The 17,914-nt window shown below is 41.3% G+C and overlaps 2 protein-coding genes across 7 annotated transcripts; one reads left to right on the top strand and one right to left on the bottom strand.

Moving 5' to 3' along the window:
• Nucleotides 1-796: 796 nt before the first annotated feature.
• On the top strand, nucleotides 797-6,336 carry pkd2l1 (polycystic kidney disease 2-like 1). Of its 2 annotated transcripts, none has more exons than XM_031578748.2 (13): nucleotides 797-1,025; nucleotides 1,408-1,661; nucleotides 1,769-1,993; nucleotides 2,273-2,501; nucleotides 2,634-2,804; nucleotides 2,956-3,137; nucleotides 3,347-3,467; nucleotides 3,560-3,658; nucleotides 3,797-3,918; nucleotides 4,009-4,126; nucleotides 4,277-4,392; nucleotides 4,727-4,853; nucleotides 5,220-6,336. In XM_031578748.2, exons 1-13 carry the CDS (start codon nucleotides 909-911, stop codon nucleotides 5,397-5,399), a joined length of 2,061 nt encoding a protein of 686 aa, XP_031434608.1. In that variant the 5' UTR covers nucleotides 797-908; the 3' UTR covers nucleotides 5,400-6,336. The 2 variants fall into 2 exon arrangements, with proteins under 2 accessions (XP_031434608.1, XP_031434609.1); XM_031578749.2 differs by having other exon boundaries at nucleotides 798-1,025; nucleotides 5,226-6,336.
• Nucleotides 6,337-6,434: 98 nt separating this feature from the next.
• LOC105906110 (TIA1 cytotoxic granule-associated RNA binding protein-like 1) lies at nucleotides 6,435-17,877 on the bottom strand. 5 transcript variants are annotated; one of them, XM_031578767.2, is made up of 12 exons: nucleotides 17,522-17,877; nucleotides 17,277-17,364; nucleotides 16,463-16,532; nucleotides 16,165-16,232; nucleotides 15,606-15,681; nucleotides 15,158-15,266; nucleotides 14,607-14,702; nucleotides 14,400-14,484; nucleotides 10,045-10,168; nucleotides 9,727-9,956; nucleotides 8,047-8,082; nucleotides 6,435-7,941 (listed from the first exon to the last, which is right to left on the bottom strand). In XM_031578767.2, coding segments are annotated over exons 4-12 (900 nt in total). In that variant the 5' UTR covers nucleotides 16,167-16,232; nucleotides 16,463-16,532; nucleotides 17,277-17,364; nucleotides 17,522-17,877; the 3' UTR covers nucleotides 6,435-7,799. The 5 variants fall into 5 exon arrangements, with proteins under 5 accessions (XP_031434627.1, XP_031434626.1, XP_031434623.1 ...); XM_031578766.2 differs by having other exon boundaries at nucleotides 16,165-16,532; XM_031578763.2 differs by lacking the exons at nucleotides 16,165-16,232; nucleotides 16,463-16,532; nucleotides 17,277-17,364; nucleotides 17,522-17,877 and having other exon boundaries at nucleotides 15,606-16,138.
• Between the last annotated feature and the right edge of the window lie 37 nt (nucleotides 17,878-17,914).

Genomic DNA, 17,914 nt, shown 5'->3' with positions numbered 1-17,914 from the left:
ATTTCAGTTACAGCATAATTTCTGGTGTTTTGGACATTAAAAAGAAAAAACATTTAAAATGTTCCCCAAGGCTTTGGGATTGCACTCTACACATGTATTCTGTATTAGCACTGACACAGTGAATCATGGCAGTAATTTTCAGTAGCCAGCGTTACCATGTATATATCACAGTGGTTATCAAATGTGTGCACCTATGTTCATGTGGTTATTCATTCACTCGAACTTGACAGGCATTTGGGGGACGACATTGACTGAGGACACAAAAGGGAATCGTGAACTCTACGTAAAAACAACTTTGAGAGAATTACTCGTCTACATTGTGTTCCTCGTGGATATATGCTTATGTAAGTATGGATGTGGAAAATACTCTGGTGGGGAGGGAAGTGAAATCTGAGAGTTAAACCTTAATTGATAAGTCGGAATGTCCTCGTAAAAGGGGAAATGTCCTGTTTTCAGTTGTATGATTTGTTTAGCCATTATCTGTGTCTTGCCTATTATAAAATGTGTAATCCCACCCTCCATGCTAAAACCCCATGGCATTGTCCAGCAGGACATTAAGCCTGAAAGGAATACCCATTCTGCTCTGCTGCCTTTCACTGATAACAGCCCCAGCTTGGCTATTGGAGCTTTGTCTCCACTGGATTGACATTGTTAAAGGGGGGCTATTTACATACACCAATGTTCGCTCTCCTTCACTGTTCAAACAAATTGCTCCCACTTATCGGGGCCGGAGAGCTTTTATACGACCATGACAGAGCAGGTCCCATTGACTCAGAGGCCCTTCAGCCGTCGGTCATGGCTCTTATCACGGGAGACAGAATGCCCTGACCTGAACAAAGTTTGATAGTGGCTTCAAATGGGATTGTTTATAAGTGCTGCAGTCGTCTTGCCTTGCAGTGACGTATGGAATGACGAGCTCCAGCACATACTACTACACCAAAGTCATGACGGATTTATTTGTGAACACCGCGAGTGACGGTGGGGGGAAGTTCCAGTCCATTGGCAGCATGGCTGACTTCTGGATGGTAAGATCAGTGCATACACTAAAAAACTGAAATAATCCCCTGTTCTGCAAACAGTTATATTGGAAACAGTCTACTATGCATTGATAAACACACATCAGTGTTTCCAGTGAGGGCCTCACAGGACATCTCACACACAGTGAAAGGACCTTAAAAAGCATTGCAGATCATTCTCTTTAAACCACACAATGGAAAATCATTACAGATGTCTATCTACAGTTTCAGCTGTGGTTAAGTCGGATTATATTCAGTAAATGGAATTGTCCTCTGACATCACAGGGACACACCTTGAGCACTTCTCTTTTAAATGTGACCCATCACGACACCACATCACACAATGAATCTGTTCCTCAGAGACCTTTTTTTTTCTTTTCCATGACATCAGTACGCCCAGGGGCCATTGCTGAATGGCCTTTACTGGACCAAATGGTACAACAACCAATCACTTGACTCTGGCTCCCAGTCCTTCATCTACTACGAGAACATGCTGCTGGGAGTCCCTCGCATGAGGCAGGTGAAGGTCAAGAACAACTCCTGCAGGGTTCACAAGGACTTCAAGAACGAAATCGTTGACTGTTTTGACGTCTACAATGACAAAAAGGAAGATGAAGAAGTGTTTGGTCTCATCAATGGGACTGCGTGAGTCTAATTTTCAACCTGTTAACTTCATTTACACATACATTTGACATGATTTCATATTTATTTTCATAAATATATATATTTTTGCTGCTGCGTCTCCTTCACAGCTGGCAGTACCACCCAGAGAAGTCCATTAAAGGCTCCAGTCACTGGGGCTTGCTGACTACCTACAGTGGGTCGGGCTTCTACCAGGACTTGGGCAAAACCAGACAGGAGAGCGAGGAGGTTCTAGAGGCACTGAAGACCAACCTGTGGTTAGACCGTGGAACTAGAGCAGTCTTCATTGACTTCTCAACATACAATGCCAACATTAACCTCTTCTGTGTCATCAGGTACTTTGGGCCTTGAGTAATGGGTGTGTGTATAACCTGGGACACATGAGGCATACTCACCACAGTAAACTGAGGGTTTGTGGTCTCAGTCTTAGCGACCGCGCGAGCAAGATATCACAATGTCATTTTGTAGTAATTGAAGGTGTGTCATTAAATACAGGTCTATACTCAGGTGACTGTTATTGAACAACAACACACTATACTATTAGTGCCTGATGTTTAATGTAACGGCACAGTCATCAGACAAGCTCAATAACGTATCATCCCTCTTCATGACAGACTCCTGGTTGAATTTCCAGCCACTGGAGGGGCAATACCGTCTTACCAGATCAGGACAGTGAAACTAATCCGCTACATAAATACCTGGGACTACTTTGTCATTGGCTGTGAGATGGTATTCTGTCTGTTCATCCTGTACTACATAGTGGAGGAGACTCTGGAGCTCCGCATCCACAAGTTCTCTTACTTCAGCAGCATCTGGAACATTCTGGATGTTGTGGTCATTCTGGTGAGAATATTAGAGCACTATGCCCCCCCCCCCCCCTTCATGCATTATACGTCCATATACAGTAAGTAAACATCTGACAATCCAATTATTTTGAACTGAGCTGGTAATGACTGTATCATCTATCCTCCACAGCTTGCACTTGTTGCCATCGTCTTCAATGTCTTCCGGACTATAAAAGTGGATAATTTACTTGGGAAGCTCTTGGAACAGCCTGACATTTATGCCGATTTCGAATTCCTAGCATTTTGGCAAACACAGTACAACAATATGAATGCTGTCAATTTGTTCTTTGCCTGGATCAAGGTAGATGCATACATTTTACATAAATATTTGTATACCTTCACTTAAACTAATAAGTTGTACTACATGGTCATTCATAAGCAGTGTTTTTTACCCCTTTTCAATTTCACTTTAAACTATTTTCTGATGCTCTTTTGTACCTGAACACTTGCAGGTCTTTAAGTACATCAGCTTTAATAAGACCATGACTCAGCTCTCCTCCACTCTGGCTCGATGCGCTGCGGACATCCTGGGCTTCGCCATCATGTTCTTCATCGTCTTCTTTGCCTATGCCCAGCTTGGATATTTGCTTTTTGGAACAGAGGTTGAATCCTTCAGCACATTTAATAAATGCATGTAAGGAAGCTGGTGCACTAATTGATTCATATACAAAAACTAATTGTTTTAATTAATCAGAAATCTCAATATATGCATAAATGCCAAAGTTATAGTGCTACCATTACCCTGTAGAGGTACAACATCATTGCACTTGTGTATATAAATTCATAAACCTATCTTCATAAAAAAAGGTTATGTTTTACATCGCTTTGTCACTGTGTCCTCAGTTTTACTCAGTTCCGAATCATCCTTGGGGACTTCGACTATGATGGCATTGAAAGAGCCAATCGTGTCCTTGGGCCAATCTATTTCTTCACCTACGTCTTCTTTGTCTTCTTTGTACTACTTGTAAGTCTCTGTCAATGTTTCAGTAAGACATTTTAATGGGACCATCTTTACAACTGATCTGTAATTAAAGATTCTGCCCTTTTATCCCCAAGAACATGTTCCTTGCTATTATCAATGACACCTATTCAGAAGTGAAAGAGGAGTTAGCCTCCCAGAAGGATGAGCTCCAGATTACTGACATCATAAAGCAGGTAACATACGCATATAGACGTATTATCCACTCTACACATATTGCTAGTCTGAGTCTTCAAAAATGACATTGTCATGGCTGTTTTGTAACATTTTTGTTTAATCAAAATCCCCTGCGCGTGGTGTAAATGTAATTTCAGAGCTACGCAAAGACTTTCATGAAGCTGAAACTGAAAAAGGAGAAAATCTCTGATGTTCAAAAGGCCCTTCGGTCTGGATCTGAGGAACTGGAGTTCAAAGACTTCAGGGAGACTTTGAAAGAGTATGTCACTTCACAAATTTCTCAAACTACAGGATATTAGGAATGTTATTTTGCTCTGGTGTGTGTCAAACCACTGTGTTCCCTGCTCAGGATGGGGCATGCAGACCATGAGATCTCAGCAGCTTTTGCGAGGTTTGACAGAGATGGAAACAACATTTTAGACAAGGATGAACAAGAGAGGATGAAGCGGGAACTAGAGGAGAAGAGGGTGGGTTGGCATGATAAATGTGTATGATTTTACTGAAACCTCATTTTTTTTCCTTTTCTTTAAAATCAGTAAGTCTTGTTTGCCATAGCTGATGTGTAAACACTGTTATATGCAGTAATTGTAAGATTCATTTCACTGTATTGTTTTAAGGATGCGCTGAGTGTAGAGCTTAACAACCTTGGGAACGACTTGAGCACCAGCAGCAACCCTTCCCAGGATGCTGATGAACACAACCGTCCAGCTGTTTCTCAAGAAGAGTTTCAAATGTACGTACAAACAGCTTGTGGCAAAAAAAAAAGAATAAAAAAAAGCGTCTCATGTATCAATTAATCATTGTGTACCAAAGCAACAAAGATATGGACAAGCTCCTGGACAATGACTAATTAGCTGTCAATGGTAGCTGATAGTACCATATCCAGTGTTAGCCATTGTCTCTTGTGAATTGCTTTGTTCGCCCCAAAATGTTAAGAAATGTGGTAATCTCTGAAGAATACGTGCAACAATTTGCAACATATGGGCCTGCATTATCAAGTTATCACAGGGACTACAGTATGTTCAATACCGCATCTAGAATGTCACTAAATGTTTCTTTTATCCCAGGCTGGTCAGACAGGTTGTTCAACTGGAATGTGCTGTGACAACCATTATGTCGAAGATGGACGCAATTATGGGGAAACTGGAGCTTCAGAACACCAACAAAGGGACCACGGGGAAAGGCCAGACTCATGTGAGCATTGTTGACATCTTTTCAATTTATTCAGCTTCATTTCAGTTGGAAAGGTAGGATTTCTTTCAGACAGTCAAAACATTAGGGTTTTTCCTTCAAATCGAATTCAAAATAACGAATTACTCAATGTTCTACAATCCATCAAATTATTATTATTATTGTACAAATTATTTCTATTCTAAACTTCACGAATAAGTGAGACGGTTGATGCCATTTTGGCTTAGGGGTGGGGTGATGGGGCTTCAACAGGACCACTGTCTAAGCAGAGGGATGACATTTAATTATTTCAATAGAGATGAGAGATTAATAGATTAAAGATGGATCGTTTTAGTGCCGCTTACCTGTGTCTGTTATTCCCACCTTCTGTCCAAGGATGAGAGATCTACATCTGATGGTAATGTACGGGTGAATGTGGACACAGCCCTCAAGGAAGGGTCACCACCCTGGACTCTGGCCAGCCCTGTGGGCAGTACTGCTGCAAGCCGCCTGTATCCCAACATGGATTGGCTGAAAGTTGCGGAGAACACCAATTCAACACGGCACTGAGACAACAATCAGCATCCATGAAGGAATAACAGCCTGCTGCTCTAAACTAAAGCATTGTATGTACATGGGTAAAATAGGGTCACACTTTATTTGGATGGTCCCCCATAGACCATCTATAGATGCTCAGATTATAAACAAATGCGCTTGTTAACTACAATTTATGGTTAAGGGTTGGGTTTGGTTAAGGTGATGTTCAGTGAACAATTAGCAAGACTGACCTTGAAGGACTTCAAGACTGAATCTCAATAAACCATCTGTAGTCTCTATAGGCAGATTGTCTAAAGTTACCTAAAATAGTAGCCTATTAGTATATAGCCTTTCGTCCTTAATTAAAACTAAATATAATTTAGTTATATATATATATATATATACACACACACACACACATATATATAATCCAATCTATAAAAAAAACACAAGTAATATATATTAAAATACTATTTACACCAGCTTCTAAGGGGCTAAGAGCTTCTAGGATGAGTAAAAAAAAAAAAAAAGATTGTTGCTCAGTGTTTTCGTACAGAGAATAGGACAAGCTGCGCTAAGTAGAAAGCTTCATTTTAAATTAATTCTAAAATGTAGCTCTAAGTAGGATGCACATCCTACTACAGGAGTTTCCTGTTTTAGTTTATTGTATGAAAGCCTTTCACTCACCAACTCAAGATAGATGAGTTTGTGTTGTGACCTATTGTGCATCTGAAAATAAGACAATGGCTTGGTAGATCTATGTGTGCTCTCTGTCTTGACTTCCATCACTTATGTGGATGTGCACAACATGGTGCTTTCTGTAATGTAGTTTAATAGATTACATGTTGGCAGGCAAATATAATAATGCATGTACCTTTCAGACTGCGAACATAGTGTACATCCACGCCTAACTTATGTGCAAAGCTTGTAGTACATGAAATGCAAATAAAGTACCTTCATTGTCCAAGTATTAACATGTCATACATTGAACCTTTATATGATTTCATGACAATGCTCTGTTCAACAAAAGTGCTGGTATGTGAAAAAACCATGGAAACTAACAACAAATACAAGTGTTCTAGTTTTATTTTCTACACAACTTGCAGTTGCAGCTTTTCAGCCATGTTTTGTGTTGGGTTCAAGAGTTTGATGACAGAAAAAAAATAAAATCCATTTGTCAATTTATGGAGATGTTTCCTCTGATACAATGGATACATTATCAAATTCTTGAATATATTCCAACAGGTCAGCCATTTACATTCAGCAACCCCAACAACACATTTTAAAAACATGCAGTTTACCCTAACAAGTCTTCTGGAAAACTCACACCCTGGCCAACAGCTGAAAATGGCACACATATCTGTCCAAATCTGCAAATGAACACAGAACTGCAAAAAGGGCTCTAAAACTGATCAGCACCTCTCTACCATGAGCTTCAAACTGTGAGTTACAAATGATGCGTTAACCGACCTATTAAACTTAAGGCTTCTTTGTAAATTACACTGAATTGATTCAATATGTCAGTCACGCAATTTGTCCCCGTGTGCTATGTACAGCATTTGATTTGTAGACCTCTATGATGAAGAATGCATGCTTTGGAAAATAAAAACAAACGTACTTTCATACAGCGTTATCAAGGGTTATGTACACATTGCCATCGCTAACTTAAGTCCATGATAAGCACTAATTATAAGATGTTGGCTAATAACAGCTATAGAGATCTCCACACTGCATCAAAGATCCTGCGGAGAGAAACGTGTGGTGGGGAAATGCAGAGTGAAGCTGAGGAGGATGCATACAAGCGACGGCACATAGAAATTCATGTACACTTCAACATTTACAAGAAATGGGGCTTCAGAACTCCCAAAGGTGCCTTAACTTACACTGTTTTGCTGAATTAGGATAAATGGTGCTTTAAGTACAAAATGAAAAGTGACATTAAGCAATTATATCTGCAGCTTATAAGGGGAATATTCTTGCCAAATTAAAAAGCGTCACTACAGCATTTACAACTAAACATTCCAAACATTTCTAAATGTACCTGTGCAAACCCTGTCTCCAAATCTGGGACAAAAAACAAAGGACCTTACTCCCTCGTTGTCCAGTTGTTTAGACCAAATGAGGAGGGGAAATAAATGTTTCATCCACTCTCCTGCCTCTCATCATCCACCAAAAAGTAATGAGGCCGAAAGAAAAGAAACAAAGGGAGATTTTCATTTATACAGACATGAGTCAGCCAATAAACTCCATTTTCCCAATTTATGGCATTTAGTCCCATTCAGCCTCTCCAAATAGCGAGTCTCTCAAAAACTTCAGCTGGATTGACTCTTTCCTCCAAGATGTGGTACCCAATCCGGTCTCAGCATCTTCATTTTCTATGTGGGGGCCAGTTTCCATTTGAGAGTTGAGTAACTGTGTGTGGCCCGGTCCGGCTCACTGTGGCTGGTAGCCAGCCATCCCAAAGCTGGGCTGGTTGGGCATCACTGAGCCGGGCTGAGGCTGAGACGGCTGGGTGCCGAACCCTCCCATCCAGGCAGGAGACTGGGACTGCCTGCTAGGGGGGGAACACATGGGGCTGGGGTTTAGGGAAACAGTGCTACAATGTAAATACACAAATAAACAAGTCAATGGATTGAAAAATATTTTTTTAAAATATCAAAAATTTTGTTATTTTTGTCACCTTGACATGTTCTGCGCGGCTGCCAGTATGGAGTCCCTGTGAGGACGGCAACAAATTGTGATTTTAAAAGACACGAGTAATACAGCACATCCAGACCTTATAACAATGCCAACCCAAAATAGGAAGTACACTTCTTCTGTCTGGAATTAAATATTTTAACAGAACATATCAACTTCTCTCCCCAAGGAGTGATATCACCGTCACTGTAAACATGAAACATAGACCTGGAAGTAATGTCAAGTCACCAACCACCAACAACAGGATTTAGTAATGTTTCAGTTTAGACATACGACATACAGCGGGTAAAATAAGTATTGAACACGTCACCATTTTTCTCAGTAAAAATATTTCCAAAGGTGCTATTGACATGGAATTTTCACCAGATGATGGTAACAACCCAAGTAACCCATACATAGAAAGAAACCAACACAAATAAATTCAGAGATTAAGTTATGTGTATTAATGTGAAATAACACAGGGAAAAAGTATTGAACACATGAAGAAAGGGAGGTGCAAAAAGGCATGGAAAGCCAAGAAAACTGCTGAAATCTATCAGTAAGTAAGATAAGTACAATAAGTACTGCACTCAACCGCCATGGCCTGTATGCACGCTCACCACATAAGACTCCATTGCTGAAGAAAAAGCATGTTAAAGCTCGTTTAAAGTTTGCAGCACGACATTTGGACAAGCCTGTGAAATACTGGGAGAATATAGTCTGGTCAGATGAGAGCAAATTTGAACTCTTTGGATGCCATAATGCACACCATGTTTGGAGGACAAATGGTACTGTACATCATCCCAACAGTGAAGTGAAGTTTTCAGCATACGGTACTGGCAAACTTCACACAATTGAAGGAAGGATGAATGGAAAAATGTACCGAGACATTCTTGATAAAAATCTGCTGCCATCTACCAGGATGATGAAGATGAAACGACGGTGGACATTTCAGCAAGAAAGTGAACAGCCAAAAAAACTCTCAATTGGTTTCAGAGAAAGAAAATAAAGCTGCTAAAATGGCCCAGCCAATCACCTGACTTGAATTCAATTGAAAATATATGGAAAGAACTGAAGATCAGAGATCATAGAAGAGGCCCAGGGAACTTTCAAGATTTGAAGACTGTTTGTGTGGAAGAATGAGCCAAAATCACACCTGAGCAATGCATACGACTAGTTTCTCCATACAGGAAGCGTCTTGAAGCTGTCATTACCTATAAAGGCTTTTGTACAAAGTATTGAATAAATATCAGTAAGCGTGTTCAATACTTTTTCCCTGTGTCATTTCACATTATTATACATCACTTAATTTCTGAACTTATTTAATTTGTTTTCTTTGTATGTATGGGTTACTTGGGTTGTTACCAACATCTGGTGAAAATTTCATGTCAATAGCACCTTTGGAAATATTTTTACTGAGAAAAATGGTGACGTGTTCAATACTTATTTTACCCGCTGTACATGACATGTTTGCACAAATGTAGTTAGTGTCATTTAGTCAACAGAATCTACAATCTAATCTATATCTTATTTGGGCTACCTGCACATGTAAATGTGCCATGATATGATGAATGATGCCAAACAGACCACCAACTTTGATGATCCCTGAAAAGCATCATTTTGTGAATGTGGCCAATAATCATTTTTAAACATCAGACAGAATGAAGCAAGATGACAGACTCACTCCATGCCAAATCCCTGCTGATTCCACGTCTGGCCGTAGGTCATGCCGTAGGAGGGCACCTGCCAGCCATTGGTCATGTACTGACCATACTGCTGCTGCTGCTGCTGCTGCTGCTGTTGCTGCTGCTGCTGCTGCTGCTGCTGCTGCTGCTGTTGCTGCTGCTGTTGCTGCTGCTGGGGGGGACTCCCATACACCTGATTCCACTGACCCCACTGGCTGCTGTAGTCCATCTGGCATTGAGACACAGTGTGGAATCATTATGAATGAAAATGAACAACATCTCGGACATTTTCATCACAAAGTTTAACAGTGCCTTACCTGTTGCACAGGTTTGGCCATGTCAGGGGACTCTTTGCCCCAGTAACATTTAACCATGTGGCCCTCAATGGCGGTTCCATTCACAGAGACAATGGCATGGGCTGCACTCTCATGAGTGGAAAACCTAATAGCGCAAAACAGCAAAAAACTTAAAGCATGAAATTAAAACTTAAGGAAGAAATTAAACGCCATCATGTACAATAGTACATCATGAATTGCAAATACATTTCACTTATGCTACAAGACTTAATTTGAAGAGAAAAGCAACAATGTAACATGTCAAGAGATTGATTGATTAGTCCCATGTTTGAGACCCTTATTTGTAAAGGGTTCACCTCTGATGCTGAGGTACAGTACCATCTAGTGGCCCTTTTGGACACTACACCCAAAATGCCTGGAAAGGGGCAAATCATTGATTCACTTACAAGCTGGCCATACAATCAAATCACATACAAGGAGGCTATAAACTACCTAAACATTTAGGTACCATGTGAGAAAATACATTTAATATGCCGTATTTTCTATTTCTAATGAATCTAATCATTTTATCTTTTTTTATTTTAATGGCAGGCTAGCCACTCCAGTACACTGGTTTCACGGTTTTGAAATTGAGCTTGATGCTAAACTTGCTAAACTAGTTACCAATTCAGCAATCTGCGGTCATGGATACCAAATTATCTTAGCTAAACTAGATATTCATGGAAAAGTAAACTGCATATCTGTTCAGTCCCAAGAGAAAAAGTAGTAGATGTAGTAGTAGTAGTTCTCCTTCAGTCACATCGTGAGAGACAGCTCACATATGGGGAACTAGATGCAAGCATTTAAGTTGCTGAAAATCCTACAATCAAGCCTTTGGTCAGGCAACAATTGGGCAGGGGAGTAGCTTAACTACCAAACAGCCTAGCCCTAGTCATAAGATATATAACCCACTGCCCATCACAACTTGCAATTCTACTCTTTCAGGCAAGCCTACTCTTATTTCTTACCTTAGCTTCACTTGCCAAGACTCCACATTACCGCAGCTTATCTGTCCAAATTGGGAGCCTTACACTCCTCTCTGGGGTTTTTCTGTTTTTCTTTCTCTTTCTTCTCCTTCACCTGCAACATGCGCTGCTCTGGATCAGGTTCAAAATACCGTCCAGGCCCTAATTCCAGCGGTATTGCAATCGATCGAAGGGACACTCAGGCAGCATGTTTAACGACCTAGGTCTTCAACATGCTAAAATGGGGTTGGCTAACCCTGCAGGCATGCCAGCACTGCGTCTGCATGGAGAAGAGCACGTTGCACAAGAGCGTCAATTATAAAGGTAAATGCCCCTTAGGCTCTCTACCACCTGACAAGCTATTGGCTGCTTTTCCACGTTGCATTAATAAAGAGGCTGAATCTGACTGGCCCATGCTGCTTCCTCCTAGCCAGATGGCTGTAGAGGGTGAAGATCCTCCCTTGGGTGAGGCTTCAGGCCCACAGCACCAAAACCCATGAGCTAGACAGCCCTCTGCTCTCCCACACTGAGTGTGGACTAGGGTTCAAGTTCCCTTCTGCCCCCAAAAAATGTGTCCAGCTCTTCTACTGCACAGTCCTACACCAGCTAGGGTGCAAGCACATTGGTATCCGTGCAGGATCAATGCAACAGCCTCCCCCTTCTGTCTCCACGTCCAGTATATGCAGTATAACTGTAAGCCCAATTACTCGGGACACTGTAAACAGCTCTTCCTCCCTGCAGCCGCTAGAGAGGAGCATTGCATCACAAACAAATCAGGAGACCAGTTTAGCATCTGCTGCCCCCCTGTGGCATTTAAGGCTAACTATCCACTGGGTATTGGAAACAGGTTACAAGCTGCAATTTGCCAGAAAACCCCCCAAATCTCAGGGTGCTCATGTCCCCTAATCTCAGGGTGTGTTCATGTCCCCTAATCTCAGGGTGTGTTCATGTCCCCTAATCTCAGGGTGTGTTCATGTCCCCTAATCTCAGGGTGTGCTCAAGTCCCCTGTCCCCGAGTCAGAAATAAATTCCCTAAAGACAATCAGAAGTGTTCCGGCGGCAGAAAACTCAGACCAGCTTTTAAAGCCGCTACTTCATTGTGCTGAAAAAGACCTAAGAGCCCGTAACAAGCATTTACGTTTCTTGACCTTCAAAGTGGCACCACATCAGGTGGTTTCCCACAGTGAATCTCAAAGAGACATTTTGTCACATTGCCTTTTTCGAAGCAGACAAACGGTTTCTCCTCTTTGCTTTCGTAGGCGTGGCATACAAATATGTATGAAACCAGTCCCTTGCCTTCCCTTCGGCCTTGAGCTGGCTCTGCACACACTTACAACAGCGGCAGGGGCGGCCCTACTGCTGCCCAGACAGGCAGGTCTGAGCATAAGGAGTTCCATAGAAAGCTCTCGGCAGGTTGCCAAAGAGCAAACACAGACTCTGCTCTCCCACACTAGTTGGCTGGGCTTCAGTGTAAATACCCAAAAGAGCGTGTTTGCTCCGACACAACGCATTACGCTCCTGGGGCTGATGTTGGACGGCCTGTCCAAATGATAGAGAGAGACGTTTATTTCCTGTCTGTCTCGCTTTTGAAAGGGGACGAAAAGTTCGTTTCCACCACTGTTTTTACCTTCTCTGTACGATTGCTGTGATTCCCCTTGGCATGCTGCACATAAGGGATTTTCAGAGGTGGGTACTTGCACTGTCCCTCACACAATGATCACCTTGCGAGACACATCAGGTTGGGGAGCTCTTTTGGAGGGACAAACAGTGAATGGAGTGTGGTCAACAGACCAAAGTCTGGTTCACTTCAACTTTCGTGTTGAATACGGTTCTCCCTAAAACACTTCCCATCATATCTGAGGGTTCATGTTCTGGTGCGCACAGACAACACCACAGGGGTTGTATACACTTGCGACACCCAATCCTGGAGACTTGTGGAGCAGTGAGCACCTTCTGTGCCTGAGTGAAGACATATGTGCCTGGGCGTCTGAAGCAGGGGAAGGATCTCCTGTCACAGGGGAATCCGCGCTTGTCAGAATGGTCTCTCCACCACAAGGTTGTCAAAATGACTAGGGGTCCTTCCCTCACAGGCAAAAAGAAAAATATTACTTCCCAGACCGTAATGATGCTGCTGAATTGGTGGGCATTCCCCCTGAAGCAGATCAACAGAGGTCTCTTCACCTACACCTTTATACAGACTTCTGTGGAAGAGATTGAAATGATGGTGCTTTATCAAGGGGCTGGTGTCCATTCAGTGTTCAATTGCAGCAATTTCATCTTTTCTGCATGAACTGTTTGAAGAGGGCAGAGCCAATTCCACGCTAAGCGCCCATTTTTGGCCTCACGCAACAGCTAAATGAGTGGGTGAACTGCTCCCGCTCACAGTGCGCCTCCTATGCACTCAATTGGCCACAGATAATTCTAAGGTGCTTCCACAGACTACCCCTGCTTTTGTGCCTAAGGCTGTGAATGCAGTTCACTCTTCAGCACATATTGAGCTAGCCACTATTCTCCACTGACGAGGAGCGGAGATTGCAAACCTGATGTTTGAACTTACTTACTTACTTACATACTTAAATGAACAGGATAAGGAATTTCAGATCATCTGACCAACTGTTTACGCAGTCCTCATGGACTTGGGCTTTGTCAAAGCGTCTTTCACACTGGACTGTGACGGCTATTAAAGCCTCCTTCAAAACAAAAGGTGTAAGCTTGCCACAGGTCGACGCCCACTCTACACATGGTATGGCGCCCGCTTGGGCATTATTTCACTGCATAGACGTCAAGCAGATCTGTTTAGCTGCTGATTGGACCAATCATCTTACATTCTTTTATCATTGGAGGTCATAGCACCATCATTTGTGCAGTGTTTTGTGATCAGGCCCATGTAGACCTGGTGTTTGCCTACAGGGTTACACTGGGCGAGAAGCAGGTTGCTTTATAGCGCTTCATATTCCGGGACCATTTCATATCCCCATTTGTGAGCTCTGTCTCACGAAGTGACCAAAGGAGAACGTCAGGTTTCTTTGAAATCTCCATTCTCTGAGGGAACGGAGTGACACAGCTCAGCGCAGTCCCAGAATGCGGGCTCGTTCTGAAAGAAACTTGCTATAAAGGGGGGAACGATGGATAGTGGGTTCCCGCCCAATCATTGCCTGCCTAAAGGCTTGATTGTAGGTGTTTCAGTGAGTTAGATACAAGCATCTAGTTCCCTATTTGTGAGCTGTGTCTCACTCCGTTCCCTCTGAACTGAGGTTTCAAAGAAACCGAACATTCTAGCAGCAGCAGCAGTAGTAATAGTAATAGAAATAGATAGGGAAGTGAAAATAGTTTGTTCTAGGGTGAATTTAAAGAAAATTTGTTACAGTCTACCTGATGAAAGAATAGCCTTTTTCTGGAAAAACTCGGATCTCCATGATTTGTCCAAATGGTGAAAACGTCTGTCGCATGAGGTGTTCTGCAGTTGAGAGGGAGGTGTAAATTCAAGTTAGAAGTTGTGCAAGTCATTAGTTTATTATGCCAAATATTTATTTAAAAAAAAAAGATTTAGTACTCTTTAAAGAAAGAAAAAGGTCTTACCGGAGAGGCCAGACTGAATCCCCCCACAATATACTGTACAGTTCTGAGGGCTCGACTGGTTCACCACATCTTCAAATCTCAGCTGCTTTGAGCTGTCTGAAAGTTCACATGCAAGTTGTTCTCATGATTGCATACTTAAAAACAGTCTGGCATGTGCACCAGTAGCTACTATGGTTTTAAGGTGCTATACACAATAATTTTAGTTACTAAAGAATAACTAAAAGTAACTAAAAAATGAACAGTGTGAGTGTGAAGAAATAACAGTTTGATGCATTGAAATGTACTGTGTTGCTGATAGCTACTACATTTAGCATGCTAACCATCTTACTTTGGTCCGGCATCCACAATACCACTTTGTACCTCAAGAGTGGAGTATGAAATCAATTAGCTCACTAGCAGCTAGCCAAAATAACATATTTTGCATATAGCTCCTTTAACAGATCACCTTTTTCATGGTTCAATCCATCTGGCTGGGTAACCTATTTCGAGGTTCAGTCTGTACTTAGATGTTTGAGTTGTTAGGATATCACAGGGAACTATTCATGACTTACTCTCTGGTATGTTCTTGGGAGCAGGAGGCTTCCGTGTGGCCCAGTTGGTTCTGATCTGCCGCCCACCCAACCACTGTCCTCCCATGTGCACGATGGCATTCTCTGCATCCTGGAAATAAGGGAAAACACAACGTTTCTTGACTAGATTCTAAACATGATGTCCAAAATTAAGATGAACTGTCTGAGTGGCTAATTTATTCTGCACTGTTTCTGCATCTAATACGGCTCAGACGATTTATCTAATCACACCATTTCTAACATTCTAAAAGCTATAGACAACGGTCTGTCTATAACTGTCTGAGGCGTCCTTCATTCTTAGTTTACACTAAAGCCATTCAGGCATTTGTGCTATATTATGTCAGGAGTCTATCTTTACTGTAAAATGATGTAGGAGAATAAACAGAAATAGAAATAACCTTCACTCTGTGTTGCTGCTCTGGAGCCTTACCAGTTTGTTATAGAAGGACACAAATCCATACCCCTTAGATTTCCCCGTTGTCATATCCTTCACCACACGTGCATCCCTGCAAGAACAGGTCACAGCAGAGTCAGGGGACGCATAACAGGCTCGCACGAGATTAAAGAAAAGGAACCACACACACATTGCACTGAGAATCACTCCTTTTTTGCCCAAATGCTAGCCAACTAAAGCTATCTTTCTCATTTTTCCTCAACTCTAAACACTGAGGCAAGACTTCATTTGAAAAGAAAATCAACGAAAAACAAGTACGTAAACATGCAACCTACACTACTCCTTAATCATGATTGTTTTCTTTAAATAGTATTTACTATTTACATTTTTCTTACATTCAACAGTGCCAGCTTTAACCCTGAACATTAAATGATTAAGGCTTTTAAATCATAAAGGTAATTTCTTTTTACTAGTAACCATGCATTTCTAGATTTTGCTGATGGTTCTCAGCCTACCAGTAGAAATATACAGAATATATATGCATGTATATTATGAATAGAAATATCAAAGAGAAAAAAGGAATTAAACGGCATACATGGCCTGTTAACAGATTTCTTTATTTTTCCTGGTCAATTCTTTACCACCAATATGGAGTTTGGGAAGCTGCAAATTTCGAAAAATTGACATTTTCAGAATTTTAGGAGAGTCAAACTAGAATCAACACATCTAGGCAAAACCATCGTTAAATAACATTTCTTTTAAAAACACAAGTCTAAAAGGAAAATACTGGTGTTGGTTAAAAAATTCTACACTACGGCAAAAGGTTAATAACAATATTATTGCAGTTTAAAAATGTAAGAAGAATGAATAGATGGAATAATAAAAAAATCTACATCTGAGTTTTCCAGTGTGCACAGTTCCTTGCTGTAAGCCTTCAAGCTCCTGTCCAATCCTATGAGCATTCTGTAAAATAACCAGAGCGCTATTACTGAACTGACACTCACAGCTGGGAGCACTGACAGTTGGTCAGGTTGTACAGTCACAAAAAGGTGGAACTGCCTTTAACACGTTTAATGACATTCAAGAATACTTACCATTTCCTAGAAGTCAAAAAAGCACGAAGGAAAGGACTACAAACACATTCACCATTACAAAGCTTTGCGGTGGAAATAATTACTTTCTGTTCGGAAGGAGCTTCCCAAATGTTGTCAATTTTTTTAGTTCAAACTGGAGGAAACGGAAGTGAACTGGTTCACATACGACTGTGTATACTTCTCTCAATCAACTTCATGAGGTAGCCGATTTGATTCATGAATTCTACCGCGTGGTTCACAAGAACTAGCATATTAGATCATGGAGTCAACAGCACATATGAGGGAACATTCCCTTTCTGAACCAGGAATACCCACCCCAGGTTAAAAATGAATCACAAGAAATGCAATAGCTTGCTACGAAGAGCTGATTTCCCCATAAAAGGTATAGTTCAGGCAGAGATTTGTTGCACATCCTTACTTCTGTGCATAAAGGAACACAGAGTGAGATTATATTATGAGGAATTTATATAGGCGAAAATATAAAAAAATCCTAGAAAAATGTAAGCCTACCATCTATCAGGGATTACATGGATTCATTCAAAAGAACTTGTTTGCCCTCAGCGATAGCTGACCTTGTGAGCAGAAACCTTGAGAGGTTTAATGCAAAACTTACGAGATTTTTCCAAATGGTGCAAACGCAGCTTTGATATCTTCAGTAGTTATCTCTGGACTCAAATCACCCACAAAGACATGGAAGTGATCTGAAATAGAGACAAATGCAGACTGTTCAAAGACATGGAAGGTGTGAACAACCAAAAATTGGCAAACGGCTACGTTTTTGAATACCTTGGTATGTAAATCTAGACATTAGAGAATGACATTTTTGCTGAAAACACTGACAATAACCAAAATACTTACTGGATGTATCTTTCTTTTGGCTACTTGGAGTTGTGGCCCAATTTACCTTCACCTCCTAATAACAAAATATTAAAACACACATTAATTGGTGGCCAATTATGAGGCCTCAACCAATACTCAATAGCATACTCGACCAACCAAAAGCTGCAGTACATATGGTTAATTGGTGATTTGTTTTACTAGCAATAATCTGTTTCATCACAATACAGGGTTCATTTTGACAAAATCTACATTTTTATACAGATTGGCATTTCATGGGTTGATAATCAAGTAGATTGGACCAGTTGGTTCATCTCTACGTCATGATAGACTCTCAGTCTAGTCAACTCTCAGCCCCTCCCTGCCACCCCTCTCAGCTCCTTGCCAACGCTTTAGCATTTTTCAGAACTATGC

This window comes from Clupea harengus, chromosome 13, assembly GCF_900700415.2.
Source record: "Clupea harengus chromosome 13, Ch_v2.0.2, whole genome shotgun sequence".
NCBI classification, from domain to species: Eukaryota; Metazoa; Chordata; class Actinopteri; order Clupeiformes; family Clupeidae; genus Clupea; species Clupea harengus.
This window is presented reverse-complemented; position numbering and strand designations above follow the sequence as displayed.

Bases quoted from the DNA above. Each gene is read 5' to 3' on its own strand.
- pkd2l1 (XM_031578748.2), top strand. From the start codon at position 909: ATGACGAGCTCCAGCACATACTACTACACCAAAGTCATGACGGATTTA. The intron at 1,662-1,768 runs GTGAGTCTAATT...TCTCCTTCACAG, and splicing joins GGTCTCATCAATGGGACTGC to CTGGCAGTACCACCCAGAGA. The intron at 3,468-3,559 runs GTAAGTCTCTGT...TTTATCCCCAAG, and splicing joins TTGTCTTCTTTGTACTACTT to AACATGTTCCTTGCTATTAT.
- LOC105906110 (XM_031578763.2), bottom strand. From the start codon at position 15,761: ATGTGTGTGTGGTTCCTTTTCTTTAATCTCGTGCGAGCCTGTTATGCG. The intron at 10,169-14,399 runs GTAGACTGTAAC...TTGCGCTATTAG, and splicing joins AAAGGCTATTCTTTCATCAG to GTTTTCCACTCATGAGAGTG. The intron at 9,957-10,044 runs GTAAGGCACTGT...TCTCAATGCCAG, and splicing joins TGGCCAAACCTGTGCAACAG to ATGGACTACAGCAGCCAGTG.